This window comes from Crocuta crocuta, unplaced genomic scaffold (genome assembly GCF_008692635.1).
Source record: "Crocuta crocuta isolate KB4526 unplaced genomic scaffold, BGI_CrCroc_1.0 scaffold87, whole genome shotgun sequence".
In the NCBI taxonomy this organism is placed as follows: Eukaryota; Metazoa; Chordata; class Mammalia; order Carnivora; family Hyaenidae; genus Crocuta; species Crocuta crocuta.
This window is the reverse complement of record NW_027532166.1, coordinates 5,698,885-5,720,207: the sequence shown is the minus strand read 5'-3', so window position 1 is coordinate 5,720,207 and position 21,323 is coordinate 5,698,885. Positions and strand designations below refer to the sequence as shown.

Here is a 21,323-nt window from a genome sequence, read left to right as displayed (position 1 = left end):
AAGACATTAACACATATGTGCTATCATATATTTTGTTAATAAAAATTATGTATAAAGTAGGCATATGTTTATGTGACTCAATCTAAAAATTTTTTCTTTACTTAAAAATAGCCAGATCAGGTCATGATCTCATGGTTCCTGAGATTGAGCCCTGCATCAATTGAGCCCTGCTGACAGCACAGAGCCTGCTTGGGATTCTCTCTCGGTCCCTTCTCTACCAGCTTATGTGCTCATCCTCCCCCTCCCCCTCCCCCTCCCCCTCTCCCTCTCCCTCTCCTTCTCCCTCTCCTTCCCTCCCTCCCTCTCTCTCTCCCTCCCTCCCTCTCTCTCTACCTCTATCTGCCTCACTCTGTCTCAAAATAAATAAGTAAACTAAAAAATAAATTAAAAGGCCAGAATAAAAAAATGAGATGAAAATAATGGATCCAAGGTTGATGCCTAATAACCTCAGATGTAACCATTTTTTAAATTGGCCATTAAAAAAGTTTGTAAATTTTGACTCTTACATATCAGACTTTATGAACATATTTGCATATATCTCTGTATACTTTTCCAGTTATTTTCTAGAATAAATTCTTAGGAGTACAGTTCCTGGGACAAAAGTTTTTTTTTCTCCATTTATTTATTTATTTTGAAAGAGACAGAAGGAGAGTCAGGGTCAGAGAGAGAGGGAGAAAGAATCCCAAGCTCAAACTCATATGGGGCTCAAACTCATAAACCACAAGATTATGACCTGAACCAAAAGTAAGAGTCAGATGCTTAACCGACTGAGCCACCCACATGCCCCCAAAAGGGTATTTTTAAAGGTTAGATAAGATAACCTTTAAGATAAAGGTTAGACTGATAAGTTACCTTTTAGTTAGGTTGTGTCTATTTGTATTTCAATCAATAGTTTATGGAATGCCTGTTTCTTCACAACTTCGTCAATGCTAGGTATTTTCAATCTTTCCAATTTTTGAATATGTGATGTAATAAAATAGCATCTTGCTATTTTATTTTTCTTTGACTAGTTATGTTTATTAGTTTTTCATATGTCAGAAGTTTTACTTTTTGTTTTGCAGATTGTTCTTTACCCATTTTCCTTTTGGTTTTTAACTGTCTTATTGATTTACAAGGACTTTTTGTATAGAGAGGCTATTTAGCTTTTATCATATATGTTGTAAAACATATTTCTAAGTGTGCCATTCATATTTTAAATTTGTTTATGACATTTTGAGGTGAAGAAGTTTCGACTTTAATTCTATTGATCACTTCCTTTTATAGTCTCTGGGTTTTGAGTCATGCTGAAAAAGACTTTAACTCAAAAATGTTATATTTACATGTTTCCTATTAGTACTTTTATAGTCTCATTTTTACATTAAATGCTTTAAAATATATTGAATTAATTTTTGTCCAAGGGATGAAGTAACTTTTACGTAATTAACCAAGTGATCCCAGCATTAATTATTGACTTGTCCATCTTGAAAGAGCCTTGCCTTTTTAAAAACTGAGAAACCATCTCTTCTTTTTTCTCTGCTCCTGTATTTCTAGAGGGAAACAGCTAAAATTGGTGTGTAACTAAAAGCAGGGAAGAAAGAAACTAGGAAGTAGCAATTCTAAACATGTTCAGAAGTAACTGTATGACAAGTTAGAATCTACCTTTTATAGCTCTATGTTTAACCCTACCCAATGACACACAGATAAATAGGCACTTTTGTGAATAGACCTGGGCTTTAAAATTTTTTTTAATGTTTATTTATTTTTGAGAGAAAGAGAGAGAGCAAGAGCAAGAGTGAGCACGCGAATGAACCAGGGAGGGGCAGAGAGAGGGAGACACAATCCAAAGTAGGCCTTAGGCTCTGAGCTGTCATCACAGAGCCCGACGTGGGGCTCCAACCTACAAACGGTGAGATCATGACCTGAGCTGAAGTCTGATGCTCAACTGACTGAGCCACTTAGGCATCCCTAGACCTGAGCTTTTATATCCCTTCAGTTTCTTGGCACAGGTGAGAATAGCAAGGCAGTTCTCTTAAGTCCTGGTTGAAGTGGTCACAGTCCTGGTTACACTGGGTACATGAATTTGTGCATGTTTAAAGGGGCAATGGGCTCAGTGAGGCTAAGGATTGACTATGTAGTATTGTAAGTGATTGGATCAGGTTTTAATTTTTAAAATAATTTTCCCTCTTAGGACAGAGCCATATACTTTTCTTCCTACTCCTGCTAAGTACCCACCTATCCCTTCAAAGTATACTGTGGGCACTCAGACTGATTATCGGGATGCTGAAGTTCAAACAGATCCATATTCTCCAGAATATGTAGTATGTCAGGATTCAATCCCTGAGCTCTTGACCCTGGCTACTCTTACTTGGGGTGAGTTGGTAATTGTCTTGAATATTTGTAGATGCCTGTTCTAATAACCATGCATGCTATTGAGTTGCTAGAAATGATGTACTTAGAAGCAACTGTAGTATTAAGTGTTGCTATTTTAAATGTCTTGCTCAACAGAGCTAATTCATGGACTTTTTCTGATACTTAGTTCAAAGAGAGGTATACTCTTTTCATTGTAAGAAGGCTTATTGTGCTTTGTTCCTGCAGACTGAAGTTTTATTTTGACTTAATTTTTGTGGTTGCTTTGCTGACTACTCACCTCCCTGTTCTGTTTTTTTTCTAGTGAATCAATTCCTTTTCATTGAGCAATCCTTACTCCTTCTTTACACATAAGCCTTCTTTGAGTGTATAATGCTGAATGCATATTCCAACATCTATAACAGTATTATCTTTGCTAAAATATCTTGTAATTTACCAAAGCTCTCTTACATACTCTTTTGGATAATTTGGATGATTTATTTTTTAATTAAAAAATTTTTTAATTTTTAAAAAGAGAGAGAGAGAGACAGTGTGAGCAGGGGAGGGCCAGAGAGGAGGAGACACAGAGTCTGAAGCAGGTTCTAGGCTCTGAGCTGTCACACAAAGCCCAATACGGGGCTCAAACTCAGACTGCGAGGTTGAGACCTGAGCTGAAGTCGGATGCTTAACCAACTAAGGCATCCAGGTTCCCTAGATGATTTCTTTTGATATTACCTCTGAAATACTAATATAGTTTAGGCTCAGAAATTCACTCTTAGATGGCATTAAAATCTGACCTAGGTCTATATTATGTGAACTTAGAAAAATTAATAAGAAAAGGGGCTTTTAGAAATGACTGAACATTAGCTTGTTGAACTCACTTGATTGTATCTGGGAAACTGAGGACCAGAGAGGCCACCTCCTCCCAGGTTATGGAGATAGTTGGTACGCTATAATGATTTTTATTAAAATGAGATTAATTTTGTTTCCCAGGTGTGATGATTTGCTGTGATCAAATCTGTGTCATAGGCAATGAAGACTTTCATATCTGAGCTCTAGTTTTGATTCTTGTTTCCTGCCTCACCTTATGATTTCAGATGAAGCATTTTTGACATCCATACTTTATAGCAGAGGCTCTACTTTCAGGCCTAGATGGCAGATTAAAAATAAGCTGAAACCTTTCCCTTCTGCTCTGAGCACCTAAAATATGCCCCCCCCCCACAAATAAACTCTTAACCACACTTTAAAAAAAAAAAAAAAAAGGTAAAAATTTCCATACTTCAGAAGTGGAGACTATGTCCTAAAAGAAAAAAGTAGCTGAGAATCTATGATGGTGAGCAGGGACTGGGATAGTGGGGAGCTAGATCCAAGTTACCTGTCTGGACTAGAGGAAGCAAGCCTTTTCTCTTGACCACAGGTGGTACTGAAGCCCAGTGCCTTCCAATACAGAGGCTGAAGTGTCAATAAAAACCGCTGTGAGTCAGGCCTACTTCCTCATTTGTGAGGCCCTGAATAGGAGTTTAAATGGAGGCCCACATGCCATATGTATAGATGTTTAAATATTATAAATCAAGTTAATATCTATTAAGTAAAATATGTTCTGTATTTTTCACAAATATATCTTTATAACAAGTTGAAAGGACAAGTTTAAAATTCTAGGATTCCTTGGGATTCTGTGGTGGAAGGTAAGTAGCAAGGGGAGAGGCTGCCTGTGGCTTGCCTTTTTCTCTGGCTCTGTTCTACATCCCGAGGGGCCTGTCATGTGTGCATGTGATTTACCTTACCTTGTTTTTCCAATCTCAGTGTACACATCCCTGCCACTTGGCCACCCTTTGGGCTTAAGAGTGAACAAACAGCACCATAGTCTGCTCTCAGAAGTCTGAATCCTGGGAGGAGGTCCATATAGAATTTGGAAGCAAGCATGGGCCATTTGTTCAAGAAATTCCAGGGTCAATAAGAGTAGAGTAGCTCCAGGTGGGCCTAGTCTGTTGAACTGTGATGAAGGGTAGGGCTCTAAAGAATGAGACTGGGGAGCTGTCTCTCTTGCCAGGTCAAAGAGTGCTACTGCCTGGAGTACTCATGAGAGAAATCTACAGATGATCTCAATCCAAGAATCACAAAGCACCTAAGGAACACAGACACCTGGAGTGATAAATAAATAAATAAATAAATAAATAAATAAATAAAGGAAGAATTATTTCCTGAGCAAACAGAGTAAATGGAACAGTCTGAAAAGGACTTAGGAAGTACTTTTTATATCCTCAAAGAGATAAAGGGGGAGAAATATGAAACAAGAGTATAAGCTCTTTTTTCATAAGCTATGAAAAAAATCAGTTGGAATCACTGGGAAGGAAAACTATGAAGTTTGAAATAAAATGAGCTTTAGTAGTAAACTAGGCAGAGCTGAAGAACAAATTAGTGAAATGAAAGGTTAAATGAACAAGTATTCCAGAATGCAACATGCAAAAGTACAATAAGATTAAAAAAAATAAAAAGGTAGGAGCCTTAGGGGGATTAGATTGTAAGATCTAGAAATTAAAAGTAGAGAGAATGGTGGAGAAGCAATGCAAGAAAGGATAATGGCTAATTTCCCAGAGCTGAAGAAAAATGTTAACCCACAGGTTGAAAAATTTCATTGAGGACCAACCAGGATGAATTTTTAATTTTTTTAATGTTTTATTTATTTCTGAGAGAGAGAGAGAGAGCGTGTGCGAGAGAGTGAGCGTGAGCAGGGGAGGGTCAGAGAGAGAGGGAGATACAGAATCTGAAGCAGGCTCCAGGCTCTGAGCTAGCTGTCAGCACAGAGCCCAATGTGGGGCTTGGACCCACAAACCATGAGATCATGACCTGAGCCGAAGTCGGACACTTAACCGACTGAGCCACCCAGGTGCCCCAAATTTTTAAAAATTCGTACCTACTAATAAAGGACAAAGAAGACACTGAAAAGGCTGTTGGAGAGAAAAGTCAGATTACCTACAAAGGGACAAACACCAAATTGACATTTTATAGTATTATTTTTAAAGTGCTATGGGAAAAGAATTGCAAGTCTAGAATTCTTTTACCAAACTATTATTTAGGAGTGAAGGTGAAATAAAGACTTTTTATGGGATAGGGCATTTCATAGGATCTATCTCATAGAATATTGTATAGATGAAGTAAATTCATTTATGTAGGGTATTTATTAGACCAGTGCCTAGCATATAAATAAGCATCTATAAATGTTAGCTTTCAATCTGAATAAAAGAAGATTAAAGAATATACTTCAATAAGGAGAAAAATGGTCTCAAAACAAGAAGCAAGGTTTAAGAGTATGATGAGCAAAAAAAGAGAAAAATATATAATTAAAAGTTTTAGATGTCGAGTTCCTAAAAATCATTTTTTAAAAAAGAAGCAAGTACTAAAACTCTAGGTTAGTATTGCCAAACTATGGTCCACAGGTCAAATTGGCCTATTGCCTTTTTTAATATAGCTTGGATGCTACGGATGATTTTTACTTTTTAAAATGGATGAAAAAAATTTGTTTTGTAATGTGAAATTTATATAAATTAAAATTTCAGTGACTCTAAAGAGGTTTTATTAGAAAACAGCCACACTCATTTGTTTATGTACTGTCCTGCTGTTGCACCATAATTTTTGGGAAAAAAATTTAAAAAATTTTAATTCCAGTATAATTTACAGTGCTCTACTAGTTTTAGATGTACACTATAGTGATTCAACAATCCTATATGTTACTCAGCATTCATCATGATAAGTGTACTCTTTAATCCCCTTCACCTGTTTTGCCTATCCTCCCACTCACCTCCCATCTAGTAACCACCAGTTTGTTCTCTATAGTTGAGAGTCTTTTTTGTTTGTCTCTTTTTTCTTTATTGGTTTGTTTTGTTTCTTAAATTTCACACATGAGTGAAATCATATGGCATTTATCTTCCTATGACTTATTTCACTTAGCATTATGCTCTCTAGCTCTATCCATGTTGTTGCAAATGATAAGATTTCATTCATTCTTATGACTGAGTAATATTCCATGGTGTATATATACACCATTTCTTTATCCATTCTGTGGATGGACACTTGGGTTGCTTCCATAATTTGGCTATTATAAATAATGCTGCTGTAAACAAAGGGGTACACATACCTTTTGAAATTAGTGCTTTTGTGTTCTTCAGGTAAATACCCAGTATTATATGGTAATTCTAGTATTCATTTTTTGAGGAAACTACACGATGTCTTAAACAGTTTTTGCAGAAGTTTGCATTCCCACCAACAGTGCATGAGGATTCCTTTTTCTCTACATCTTTCCCAACACTTGTTTCTTGTTCTTTTTGCCATTCTGATAAGTGTGAAATATCTCCTTGTGGTTTTGATTTGCATTTCCCTGATGATGAGTGATGCTAAGCATCTTTTCATGTGTCTATTGGCCATCTGGATGTCTTCTTTAGAGAAATGTCTGTTCATGTCTTCTGTGTCCATTTTTAATTGGATTATATGTGTTTTTTTGGTGTTGACTATATAAGTTCCTTATATGTTTTGGACATTCTAACCCTTTATCGGATAGGTAATTTGTAAATATCTTCTCTCATTTAGTAGGTTGTCTTTAAGTTCTATTGATTGCTGTGCAGAAGCTTCTTTTTTTTTTTAAGTTTGTATATTCTGAGAAAGAGAGAAAGTGTGAGTGGGAGAGAGGCAAGGAGAGGAGGGAGCGAGAATCCCAGGCAAGCTCTGTGTCAGTGCAGAGTCCAACATGGGGTTCCAGCTCACAAACTGTGAGACCCTTACCTGAGCCAAAGTTGGACACTCAACTGAGCCACCCAGGCACCCTAGAAGCTTCTTATTTTAATGTAGTCCCAGTAGTTTATATTTGCTTTTGTTTTCTTTGCCTCGGGAGACAGTTATCTAGAAAAATGTTGCTGTGACCACTGGCAGACAAAATATTGCCTATGTTCTCTTCTAGGATTTTTATGGTTTCACATGTAGGTCCCTAATCCATTTTGAGTAATTATTTTTGTGTATGGTGTAAGAAAGTGGTCCAGTTTAATTCTTTTGAATGTAGCTGTTCAGTTTTCCCAGTACCATTTGTTGAGGAGACTGCCTTTTCCCCAATATATATGTTTGCCTCCTTTATGGAAAATTTGTTGACCATATAATTGTGAGTTTATTTCTGGGCTTTCTATTCTGTTCTGTTGATCTATGTGTCTGTTTTTGTGCCAGTACCATACTGTTTTGATAACTACAGCTTTGCAATATATCTTGAATTCTAGGATTATGACACCTCCAGTTTAGTTCTTTTTTTTTTTTTTAATTGCTTTGGCTCTTTGGAGTCTTTTATTATTCCATATAAATTTAAGGATTATTTCTAGCTCTGTGAAAAATGCCATTCGTAATTTGATAGAGATTGCATTAAATCTGTAGATTGCTTTGTGTAATATGGAAATTTTAACAATACTTGTTCTCACAATCCATGAGCATGGACTGCCTTTCTTTTTGCGTCATCTTCAGTTTCTCTCATCAGTATTTTAAATGTTTATTTATTTTTGAGAGAGAGAGAGAATGAGTTGGGGAGGGGCAGAGAGATAGGGTCAGGGGATTCAAAGCAGGCTCTGTACTGATAACAGAGAGCCCCATGCAGGGTTCAAACTCATGAACCATGAGATCATGACCTGAGCCAAAATCAGATGCTCAACTGACTGAGCCAGCCAGACACCCCTCATCAGTGTTTCGTAGTATTCAGAGTAGAGGTCTTTTACATCGTTGGTTAAGTTTATTCCCAGATATTTTATTCTTTTTAGTGAAATTGTAAATGGGACTGTGTTCTGAATTTCTCTTTCTGCTATAATAATTTAGTGTATAGAAACGCAACAGATTTTTATATATTGGTTTTGTATTCTGCAACCTTACTGAATTAATTTATGTGTTCTACTAGTTTTTTTGGTGGAGTCTTTAGAGTTTGCTATATAATATCTTGTCAACTGCAAGTAGTGAAAGTTTTACTACTTTCTTACCAATTTGGGTGCCTCTTATTTCTTTCTGCTGTGGCTAAGTCTTTCAGTAACATTGAGTATGATATCTGCAATGTGTTTTCCATATATGGCCTTTATTATGTTGAGTTATGTTCCCTAAACCTACTTTGTTGAGGGTTTTTATAATGAATGGATGTTGCACTTTGTCAAATGCTTTTATTCCATCTATTGAAATACTCATACAGTTTTTATACTTTCTGTTGTTGATGTGATGTATCATATTGATTGATTTGCAAATACTGAACCACCCTCCATCACAGGAAGAAATTCCACTTGATTGTGGTGAATGATTTCTTGGATTTGGTTTGCTAATATTGGTTGAGGATTTTGTATCTATGTTTATTAAAGATACTGGCCTGTAATGTTGTCTCTCTCTCTCTGTCTCTCTCTCTCCTTTTGTAGTGTCTTTATCTGATTTTGGTATCAGGGTATAGGTGGTCTCATAGAATGAATTTGGGAGCTTTCTTTCCTCTTCTGTTTTTTTGGAATAGTGTGAGAAGAACAGATATCAAGTCTTTTTTTTTTTTAATGTGTGGTAGTAGAATTTACTTGTGAAGCTGTCTGGTCCTAGCCTTTTGTTTATCAAAGCTTTTTGACTGCTGATTCAATTTCCCATGCTGGTGATCAGTAAGTTCAAATTTTCTAATTCTTTCTTATCCAGTTTGTAGAGGTTATTGTGTTTCCATTTCTTCTAGGTTGTCCAGTTTGGCATATAATTTTTCATGATATTCTCATAACCCTTTGGTATTTCTGGGGTGTTGGTTGTTTTTTTTTTCTCTGCTTTCATTTCTGATTTTGTATTTTTGAGTCTCTCTCTCTTTTTTATGAGTCTGGCTAAAGGTTTATTAGTTTATTAGTTTATTGTTTCAAACAATCAGGACCTGGTTTCATTGATCTGTTCTATTGTTTTTTTTAAGTTTCTATTTTGTTTATTTCTTCTCTAAGCTTTATTATTTCCTTCCTTCTACTGGTTTTGGATTTTTTGTTGTTATTTTTCTAGTTCCTTTAGGTGAAGGCTGGTTTGTTTGAGATTTTTCTATTTCTTGAGGTAGGCCTGAATTGCTATAAACTTCCCTTTTAGTATAGCTTTTGCTGCCTCCCAAAGATTATGGACCATTGTGTTTTCATTTTCATTTGTCTCCATGTATTTTCTGATTTCCTCTTTGATTCCTTGGTTGACACATTTATTGTTTAGTAGCTTGTTATTTAGCCTATAATGTGTCTTTCCAGATTTTTTTCTTGTGGTTGATTTCTGGTTTCATAGTGCTGTGGTTGGAAAAGATGTATGGTGTGACTTCAGTCTTTTCAAACCTGTTGAGAGTTGTTGCTGGCCTAATGTGTGATCTCTTCTAGAGAATGCTCCATGTGCACTTGAAAAGAATGTGTATTCCATTGTTTTAGGATGGAATGTTCTGAATATGCCTGTTAGATCCATGTGGTCCAATGTGTCATTCATAGCACTGTTTCCTATTCATTTACTGTTTGGATTATATCCATTGATGTAAGTGGGGTGTTAAAGTACCCTACTATTATTATATTATTGAGTACTTCCTTTATATTTGTTATTAGCTGCTATATATATTTGGGTGCATTCATGTTGGGTGCATAAATATTTACAATTCTTATATCTTCTTGTTGGATGGTTCCCTTATACAATTCTTATATCTTGTTGGATGTATAATTCTGTAGTGTCCTTCTTTGTCTCTTGTTACAGTCTTTGTTTTAAAGTCTATTTTGCCTGATATAAGTGTTGCTACCTCTGCTTTCTTTTTACTTACATTTGCATGATAAATGCTTTTGCATCTCTTCACTTTCAATCTGCATGTGTCTTTGAGTCTGAAATGAGTCTTGCGTAGGCAGCATATAGATGGGCCTTGCTTTTTTTATCCATTCTGTCACTTTATGTCTTTTGATTGGAGTGTTTAGTCCAATTACATTCAAAGTAATTTTGGCTAGGTATGTACTTATTGTCATCTTGTTAGTTATATGGTTGTTTTTGTAGTTCTTGTATTCCTTTCTTGTCCTCCTCTTTCAAGGTTTGCCAGCTTTCTTTGTTGATATACTTGGATACCCTTTTCTTTAGTTGTTGCATATCTGTTACCAGTTTTTGATTTGTGGTTACCCTAAGTCTGTATGTAACACCATATGCATGTAGCAGTCTTTATTGAGTTGATGGTCACTTAAGTTTGAACCCATTCTAAAAGCATTAAATTTTTATTCCTTTCCCCTGCCATGTTTTAGGTAGATGGTATCATACTTTATATCCTTTTATTTTTAATCCTTTGACTGATTTTTATAGATGTACTTAATTTTACTGCTTTTGTGCTTCCTACTTTTCTTACTCCTACTTATGGTCTTTCCTTTCCACTTATAGAGTCCCCTGTAACATTTCATGTAAATCTGGTTTAGTGGTCATGAATTTCTTTAACTTCTGTTTGTCTGGCAAACTGTCTTCAATTCTGAATGATAGCTTTGTCGGATAAAGGATTCTTGGTTGCAACTTTTTTTTTTTCCTTTTAGTGCTTTGAATATATCATTCTACTCCCTCCTGGACTACAATGTTTCTGCTGAGAAGTCAGCTAGTTGTCTTATGGTGTTTTTCTTGTATGTAACTATTTTTTTTCTCTTCTTGCTTTTAAAATTCTTTATCACTACTTTTTTTCCATTTTAATTACTATGTGCTTTGGTGTGGATTTTGTTGGGGGCTCTCTGTGTCTCCTGAATCTGAGTTTCTCTTTCCATCTCCAGATTCAAGAAGTTTTCATCTATTATTTATTCAAATAAAATTTTCTCCCCACATTTATCTCCATCTTCTCCTTCTTGGATCCTTTTAATGTGAATGTTATTATACTTGATGGTGTGGCTGAGTTCCCTTAATCTCTTTTCATTTTTTATTATTGCTATTTTTCCCCTCTCCTGTTCAGCTTGATTGCTTTCCACTACTCTGTCCTCTGATCTGTTTGGTCACTGTATCTGTTCTTCTGTTTCCTTTAGTCTACTGTTTTCCCCCTCTAGTGTATTTTTAACTTCAGTTACTGAATTCTTCATCTCTGATTGGTTCTTTTTTTTAATATTTTCTGTGTCTTTGTTGAGAGTCTCACCAAGTCCTTCACTTTTGTCTCCAGTCCAGTGAGTATGTTTATGACCCCATTACTTTAAATTCTCTGTCAAGCGTATTGCTTATCTCCATTTCATTTAGCTTTCTTGTGACTTTGATCTGGGACATATTTGTCTCCTCATTTTGTCTAACTCTCTGTGTCTATTTTCTGTGCATTATGAAAGTCAGCTTACATCTCCTGCTCTTGAAAGCCATGGATGTATGGAGAAGAGCTCCTGTAGTGCCCTGCAGTATACTATCCCCTGTTCACCGGAACCTGGCCTTCAGGGGCCTCTCCTATGTGTGCTGCATGTGCCCTACTGTTGTGGCTGAGTCACGTTTGCCTTCAGTCCAGCCATCTGCAATGGCTCTCTTTGCCTGTTGTGGACAGGCCTTGGTCCCTGTGATGTAACTTGGCTAGTGAGCGGTCTCCTTGAGCTTGAGTTGAGTCTGACCAGGAGTTTGATAGAACTGCAGTACCACCAAACTACAAGGTACTCTCCCTGTGTTGTCCCCTAAGATGTTTTTGTTGGTGGGCAGGGCCTTCAGTTAGTCCAGAAGTCTGGCCCTAGCCCACTGCTAGGGCTGCAGTTGGACTGGTAAGTGTTGTTATCTTCCCCTCTCCCTGGAGCAGGAGTCACTTGGGGTGGTGGTACACCATGTTTGGATTGCTTGTGCAGTGCCAGCCTTGGAGGAACTCCTGCAGAGGGTTGTTCCACAGGAGACACAGGATCAGAGTGAGTGTTGTCAGCAAGGTCGTGTCAGTCTCCAGCGAGGGGACTTGCAGCTGCCAGGGACAGGTCTGCTGAGGCCAGCTGGGTTGGAGGGGGTGGTTCTCCAGAAGACTATTAGGCAGGGTGTGCTGTGATCACTTCTTACCTTTTGGCTAAGATCAAGTGTAGGCAGGGTGTGCTGTTAGCAAGGTTGGTGGAGATTATTCCTGGTGTGCTGGTACCGGCAAATGTCCATGTATCTACCCTGGGGGGTGGGGATGGGAAATGGCTCCTGCAAGCCTCTTTGTTCCTAGAGAAATTTCCCAAAGATCCCTACCCCTTCGTATACTCCAGGTGGTTTTCAAATTGCTGCTTCTGTGCTGTATTTCAGTGGAGCAGTTTGTTATGCTATCTCTTTAAGAGTAGGGACTCAGTTTTTTTCTTACCCTGTGCTCTCCCAGAGCTGAGCCCACTGATTTTTTTAAGATCCAGGTACTAAACCCAACTGATTTTAAGAACTTGCAAAGCCGGGCCTCTCTGGCCTTCAAAGCCAAATGCAGTGGGGATTTGTTTTCCCAGTCCATGGTCCCTGTGCTTGGGGTACCTGTTTATCTCTGTACCCACCTCATTCTTCCCTTTTGTGGACAGTTCTGTGGGTCCTTTTGCTTCCAGTATGTCTTTGTCTTCTTACCCTTCTTGATGTGGCCTCATCTCAGCATATGAGTGTGGAGAGTCTGTTCTGCCAGTTTTTAAGGTTTTTCTTGTTATTTACACTGATGGGGGTGTATCTAGTTGTATCTGTGAGATGAGGTGAACCTAGGATCTTTCTACTCTGCTATATCCCTGAAAGTTCTTTCTCTACATTTTTAAATGTAATGATGATAAGGAAATGCTCCTGGTGGGGTTTGGGAGGAGGCTGGCATGGACACTAAACATCCTGTCCTGCATCTGGCAGTCCCATACAAGATATAATTGTTCAGGAGGAAAGGAGGCAAGATGGTGGAGAAGTAGGGAGCTCCGTACATTTCACTCACCCCCATCTCTCAAACGGAGAAGGCCTGAAGCCATAGGAACCCTTACAAAATCCAGGAGTTTAGGAGGAAAGGGAGACCGAGTCCGCTGAGAAAACAACCTTATAGAATGAGTGCGAACTGGGGAAGATAAAAACGGCCTGGACCAGGAGACACGGAAGGAGGGGAGGGAGCCCCCTGTGCGGGGAGCCGAGGTGAGTCAAAGGGAAAAGAAAGAGTACCTGAAGCTGCTCAAGGAACTGTCCCTGTCCCTGAAGAAGAGAAAAACCTCGGCTCAGTACACAGAGTGATCTGCTTTCCAGCTGTGCAGTTGACCTTGAGCTGGTTGCTCCAGTCCCAGGCGATGCCAGGAGAAACTGCTTCTGTGCTGCCAGCTTGACCCTGAAGGGAAGCGGTGCACCTGAAGCCACTCCTCCGCTCTTTTAGCTCTACTAGATCCCCAATGGGGAGGTGACAGGCTTGAAACTGCTCAGAGGGACTTGGCCTATGGGTTTATTTCGGGCGGTATCAGTGGTGCACATGGACTAAGATCTGGAAACAAGGCATGGCTTGGGACATAGAGCACAGCCCGCCTTGGCTATGCCTGTGGCATACAGAGATCAGACCCAAAAGAGTGAGTTGCAATGCTTGGTTCGAGGGGACTGGGGTGCCTCCATATTTCTCCCCACAACCACCAAGGCGGGACCTCAAGGAGTGGCCCACGGGACACAGTGGAGGCTAAGACCTGCTTACACCAAACCATGCCCATCCCTCTACAGAGCTGCTTTTTTTGTTTTTGTTTTTGTTTTTTACCGGAGCCCGAGGCAAGACCAACATGGATGCACTGCCATGATTAATTCTAGATCAGTTCTTTCTATTCAGATATATTTTCCGTTATCTCATTCGTATACCTCCCCTCTGCTGGACTGGGCACTCTGGTCATTGGTTTGCTTACACAGTCACATTTAATCCATTCTCTAGATGTATATGCTATACCTCTACCACTACCGTTCTATCTCTCTCTCTCTCTCTCTCTGGAGTAATCAGACTATATAGTTTCTCTGAGTAACATTATCTTCATTTCTTTGTCCTCACTTTTACCATATTCTCCTTTCTCTCTGAATTAAAGCCTCTTAGTCTCTCTGTCTGGTCATCGTCCAATTTTACTTCCTCCCTGCCCTGTCACTTCTCTTTGTGCTCTTCTATCAGCACTGCATACATCCTGCTCTTTATTTGTAGCTGGGAATTCTGGTTTTGGGCTTTTGGAGAGTCCTTTGTCTTTTGGGTTTTTTCTTTTTTCTATTCTTTGCTTTTTTATTTTTTATTTATTTTATTTTTATTGTTTGTGTTTTCTCCTTCCTCTGTTTTTTTCCTTTTTCCGTTCTTTATTTTTTTCTTTTCCTTTTCCACCATCAGTTTGTGTGTTTGTTGGATTTGTGTGTGTGTTTGTGTGCCTTTGTTCCCTCTGTGTTTGTCTGTTTTCTTTTCCAGAGCTACCTCAAGAAACAAGTCAAAGTACACATGGTGGAGAGTCCCAAATACCACTACAAGTAGGGAAATAAAATAACCAAAGTCTTAACAAGAGAGACCAAGAGACACCATTCAAAGAACACTTCCTAAACAGAAAGGCCCTAGACAAAGAGCCTTCTTTGATACAGCAGTACTCGCAGGTGCAGAGTGCATAACAAGCTTTTAAAACTAACAAGAGACAGAAAGCTAGCCAAAATGACGAAACGGAAGAACTCTCCTCTAAAGAAATTCCAGGAAGAAATGAAAGCTAAAGAACTGCTCAACACAGATATAAGCAACATAACTGAACAAGAATTTAGAACAATACTCATAAAATTCATCGCTGGGCTTGAAAAAGGCATGGAAGACATCAGAGAAACTAATGCTAAAAAGACTATTGAGCTTAAAAATAGTTGTGATGAATTAAAAAATGCTATAAATGAGATGCATAATAAAATGGAGGCATCCAATGCACGGATTGAAGAGGCAGATAGGAGAATAGGTGAATTAGAAGACACAATTATAGAAAAAGAGGAAGCCAAGAAAAAGAGAGATAAACTGATCCAGGAACATGAACGGAGAGTTCGAGAGCTCAGCCATACAATCAAACGGAACAGTATCTATATCATAGGAATTACAGAAGAGGAAGAAAGAGGGAAAGGCATTTAAGGAGTCCTTGAGCAAATGAGAGCCAAGAACTTCCCCAATCTGGGGAAGGAAACAGACGTTGAAATCCAAGAGGCACAGAGAGCACCCCTCAGATGTAATTTGAATCGATCTTCTGCACAACATATCATAATGAAACTGGAAAAATACAAGCACAAAGAGAGAATTCTGAAAGCAGCTAGGGATAAAAGGGCCCTAACATACAAAGAGAAAGCTATCAGAGTGGTGACAGACCTATCTACTGAAACTTGTAAGGCCTGAAAGGAATGGCAGGAAATCATCAATGTGATGAACAGAAAAAATATGCAGCCAAGCATCCTCTATCCAGTAAGCCTGTCATTCAGAATAGAAGGAGAGGTAAAAGTCTTTCCAAATAAACAAAAATTGAAAGAATTCATCACCACTAAACCAGCACTACAAGAAATCCTGAGGGGGACTCTATGAGGGTAATGTTGCAAGAAACACAAGATACCAGAGACACCACCACAAGCATGAATCCTACAAAGGACACAATGACTGTAAACCCATATTTTTCAATAAGAACACTGAATGTAAATGGACTAAATGCTTCAATCAAAAGACGTAGGGTAGCAGAATGGATACTAACATAAGATCCATCTATTTGCTGTCTACAAGAAACTCATTTTAGACCTGAGGACACCTTCAGATTGAAAGTGAGGGGATGGAGAAATACATATCATGCTACTGGAAGTCAAAAGAAAGCTGGAGTAGCTATACTTATATCAGACAAACTGGACTGTAAGGATGGTAACAAGAGATGAAGGGCATTATATAATAATTACAGGGTCTATCCATCAGGAAGAGCTAACAATTATAAGTGTCTACACACTGAATATGGGAGCACTCAAATACATAAAACAATTAATCACAAATAGAAACAATCTTATGGATAATTTTATGCTAATAGCAGGGGACTTTACTACTCCACTTACAGTGATGGATAGATCAAGGAGACAGAAAATCACTAAAGAAACAATGGGCTTGAATGACACATTGGACCAGATGGATTTGACAGCTATATTTAGAACTCTACAACCTGTGGCCATGGAATTCACTTTCTTCTCAAGTGCACATGGCACATATTCCAAGATAGATCACATAGTGGGACATAAAGCAGCCCTCAACAAATATAAAAAATTGAGATCATACCATACACACTTTTCAGATCACAATGCTATGAAACTTGAAATCAACCACAGGAAGAAGTCTGGAAAACCTCCAAAAGCATAGAGGTTAAAGAACACCCTACTAAAGAATGAATGGGCCAATCAGGCAATTAGAGAAGAAATTAAAAAATATATGGAAACAAATGAAAACGAAAATACAACAATTCAAACTGTAGGGGATGCAGCAAAGGTGTCCTAAGAGGAAAGTATACTGCACTCCAGGCCTATTGCAAGAAGTTAGAAAAAGCACAAGTACAAAATCTAACAGTGCACCTAAAGGAACTAGAAGGAGAGCAACAAGAGCACCCCAAACACAGTAGGAGAAGAGAAATAATAAAAATCAGGGCAGAAATAAACAATATAGAATCCAAAAAAACAATTGAACAGATCAATGAAACTAACTGTTGGTTTTTTGAAAAAATAAACAAAATTGACAAACCTTTCTAGCCCAGGCTTCTCAAAAAGAAAAGAGAGAGTACCCAAATAGACAAAATCATGAATGAAAAAGGACTTAGTACAACCAACCCCACAGAAAGACAAGCAGTTATCAGGGAATACTATGAATAGTTATATGCCAACAAACTGGTCAACTTAGAAGAAATGGACAAATTCCTAAACACACACTCACTACCAAAATTCACATGGGAAGAGACAGAAAATCTGAACAGACCCATAACTAGTGAAGAAATTGAATCAGTTACCAAAAATCTCCCAACGAATAAGAGCCCTGGGCCAGATGGCTTCCCTGGGGAATTCTACCAGACATTTAAAACAGAATTAATACCCATTCTTCTCAATCTATTCCAAAAAATAGACATCGAAGGAAAACTTCTGGTCTTATTCTACGAAGCCAGCATCACTTTGATTCCCAAGCCAGACAGAGACCCAGCCATAAAAGAGAACTATAGGCCAATATCCTAGACGAATATGGATGCAAAAATCCTCAAGAAGATACTTGCAAATCGAGTTCAACAGCACATAAAAAGAATTATCCACCATGATCAGGTGGGATTCATTCCTGGGTTATAGGGCTTANAAATTAACAATAGAACTCCCCTATGACCCAGCAATAGCATTGCTGGGAATTGACCCAAGTGATACTGGAGTGCTGATGCATAGAGGCACGTCCACCCCAGGGTTCATAGCAGTACTCTCAACAATTGCCAAAACATGGAAAGAGCCTAAGTGACCATCAACTGATGAATGGACCAAGATGATGTGGTTTATCTATACAATGGAATACGACATGGCAATGAGAAAGAATGAAATCTGGCCATGTGTAGCAACATGGATGGACCTTGAGGTGTTACACTGAGTGAAATAAGTCAGGGAGAGGACAGTTACCATATGTTTGCACATATAGGAGAAACTTAAGGTAGGACCATGGGGGAGAAGAATGGGACAAATAGTTGGGGAGAGGGAGGCAGGCAAACCATGAGAGACTCTTGAATGCTGAGAACAAACTGAGGGCTGATGGGGGCTGGGGAGAGGGAGCTGATGATGATGGCCATGGAGGAGGCACTTGTTGTGATGAGCACTGGATTCTATATGGAAACCAACTTGACAATAAACTATTTAAGAAAAAAAAAAGGAAGAATTGTTCACTGAAAGTAGCAGTAATATCATTTTGGTTGAGAAATACTGAGTCCCTGCAGTAAAGAGAGAAAAATTGAGGTATAAAGATTAGAAATAAGAAGCATAACTATCTTTATTTGCAGACAATGCACTCATTTGGAAAATCGAATGAAGTAACAAATCACCAGAACTAAGAACCTAAGTCCAACAAGGTAGCTGATTATAGAATCAATATGCAAAGATCAGTATCTTTCCTATATATGAACAACATTTAATTAGAATTGAAACATATAATTGAAAATATCATATTTTTAATACTGACAAATAACAAAGTACCTAGGAATGCCATTTAACAAAAACATGTGCACAGCATTATGGAGAAAAATGTAAATTATTCCTTAAGCACATGAACAAATATTTGATAAAATGGGAGGAATACCATGTTAATAAATGGGAAGAGTTATGCTTAAATACATAGGATTTCTCCCCTAAACATTTTATACCTTCAAGTAATTGTAATACAAATCCCTATTCCGAGCATAGCTGTGCCTATGTAATTCAGTCTCTTTCCTCTTTTTTTCCCGTAAATCATACAAAAGCAACAAGTACAATATAACTACCACAGATTACACTTTCAGTGATATTTTTTTAAAAATCTGTGAACTAGTACTAAGTATTTGTTAGGACTACAAAAAGCAAATGAGGTTAGGCAGAAACAATGTGGTAGGAAGGAAGGAAGCATGGACTGTGGGAGAGCACCAGGGAATCTCAGAAGGCTTGAGCAAAATTATACTTCTGGGAGGCAAATTTGGCAGTATTCAGAAAAATTTTAAATGATTATATTTCATGATCTAGTTGCTAGACTTTTAGATCCTTCTAAGAATTACAGAAATTTGCATATGGGCCTAAGGAGACCAGTACAAGGATGTTTGTTGCAGCATTACTATGTGTAATCAAAAACTTAGAAGCAATCTAAAACATCACTTTTGAGAAGGTAGCTTAAATTTTGGTAGAGTCCTGCAATGTAAGAATGATATTAGACCTCTTGTCTCAGTATGACTAGCATCCACAAAACAAAGTTGAGTAAAAAAGCAAGCTGCAAAATGATACAGGAAAATATGATGGAAATAATAAAAGATTATTATATTGTTACTTATGAATAGTTCATTTTTCACCAGGTTTCCTGAGATATATTTGACATATTGTGTAAACTTAGGGCACACGACACCATGACTTTATATACGTATTTTTTGCAAAATGATTACCACAATAAGATTATTTAACACACCTATTACCTCACATAGTTCCATTTTTTTTTTTTTTTTTTTTTTTTTTTTTTTTTTTTTGGTGTGTGTAAAACATTTAAGAACTGCTTCCTTGGCAGCTTTCAATTATATACTATATTATTGTTAACTAGCATCACCATGCTGTACATTAGATCTCTAGAACTTATTCACTCTTTTGCATGTGAATAAACAATTTTTCCATTACCATTTATTGAAGAGGATATCTTTTGCCTGTTGAGTATTCTTGGCCTCCTCGTCAAATATTAGTTGACTATATATGGGTTTATTTCTGGGCTTTTGATTCTGTTTGTGTCTATGTGTTTATTTTTATGCCAGTACTATACTGTTTTGGTTACTGTAGTTTTATAATATACTTTGAAACCAGAAAGTATGATGCCTTCAGCTTTGTTTTTCTTTCTCAAGGTTGCCTTTGGCTCTTTGGTTCCATAGGAATTTTGCTTTTCTATTTCGGTGAAAAAATGTCATTGGGATCCTTATTAGGGATTATATCAAATCTGTGGATGGCCTTGCATAGTATGAGTATTTTAACAATATTAATTCTTCCAATCCATGAATATGGAATATTTTTCCATTTATTTTTGTCATCCTCAGTTTCTTTCATTATGTTTTATAGTTCTTATAAACTATAAAGTTTAGTTTATAGTTATTATATAGATCTTTTACTTCCTTGGTTAAATTTGTTCCTATTATTTTTGTAAATGGCATTATTTTCTTTATTTCTTGTAGTTTATTGTTAGTATTTAAAATGCAGCTGATTTTTATATGTTGATATTGTATTCTGCAACTTTACTGCATTCATATGTTAGTCTAACCATTTTGATAGCCTTTATAGTTTTATTTTTTTTTAAATATTTTTTATTTATTTCTAGGAGAGAGAGAGAAACAGCGTGAGCAGGGGAGGGTCAGAGAGAGAGGGAGTTACAGACTCTGAAATTGGCTCCAGGCTCTGAGCTGGCAGTCAGCACAGAGCCTGACGCGGGGCTTGAACCCACCAACCGCGAGATCATGACCTAAGTGAAAGTCGGACGCTTAACCGACTAAGCCACCCAGGCGCCCCAGCCTTTATAGTTTTCTATATATAAAATCATGTTATCTGCAAATGGAGACCATTTTACCACTTCCTTTTCAGCTTGGTTGGCTTTTATTTCTTTTTTGCCTGATTACTCTGGGTAGGACTTCCGGTACTATGTTGAATAGTAGTGGTAAGAGTAGGCTGTTGTTTTGTTACTGATCTTAGAGGAAAAGCTTGCAACTCACTGTTGAATGTGATTAACTGTTGGCTTGTCTGTATAATTCATTTTTGTTTTTATTTCTCTAATAGGAAGTATAGAGTAGTACATAAAACCACAAGGGTCAGATTGTCATGTTCAAATCCTGATTTTAATCACTTACCAGCTGTAAGTTACTTTGGTATTTTTTTGCATTTCAAAATACTGATTTGTCTAATATAGGGCATTTCAAGGTATGATTATTCAGTAGTCACAGAATATTTTTGAAATAGTGTCTAGCATGTTATGGATAGCCAAAATGTCTTCTGGCTGAATAACAAGAGGCAGTACAGGGCACAGCTTGTTTCCCAATATCATTTCATCCTGTCTTAACCCTTGAATTTAAAAAGGACAAAACTGAAAGGGAGTAAATTAAATACTGAAAGGAACATGAGTTTGTCCTTGTGTTTCTAAAGTGCTTTGCTTCGTCATCCAGGTAGAGGGCTCCCAGCAGGACAGGCTGAGGTTGAGATGATAGAACGTGCCCGGGAGAAGCGTGCTTGGGAAGCCACTCTTCCCTGTCTGAGTGACACCTCCCAGTTTGAGAAGAGGAGGAGGATGATGAATGCGATGGAGAGGAAGGAATGGGCCTTCAGAGAGCAGGAGATTGAAAAGTAAGTTCTAGATTACCCAGACATCTACACCTGCA

At 37.8% G+C, this 21,323-nt stretch overlaps 1 protein-coding gene across 3 annotated transcripts in view; it reads left to right on the top strand.

Annotated features, from left to right (window-relative positions):
- Positions 1 to 21,323, top strand: part of CFAP91 (cilia and flagella associated protein 91) — a 92,772-nt gene that overhangs the window by 22,539 nt on the left and 48,910 nt on the right. For all 3 annotated transcript variants that reach the window (XM_077776681.1, XM_077776678.1, XM_077776679.1), the window contains exons 6-7: positions 2,168 to 2,349; positions 21,111 to 21,288. In XM_077776681.1, the coding sequence (XP_077632807.1) occupies positions 2,168 to 2,349; positions 21,111 to 21,288 (360 nt within the window). The remainder of the gene's footprint in view (positions 1 to 2,167; positions 2,350 to 21,110; positions 21,289 to 21,323) is intronic.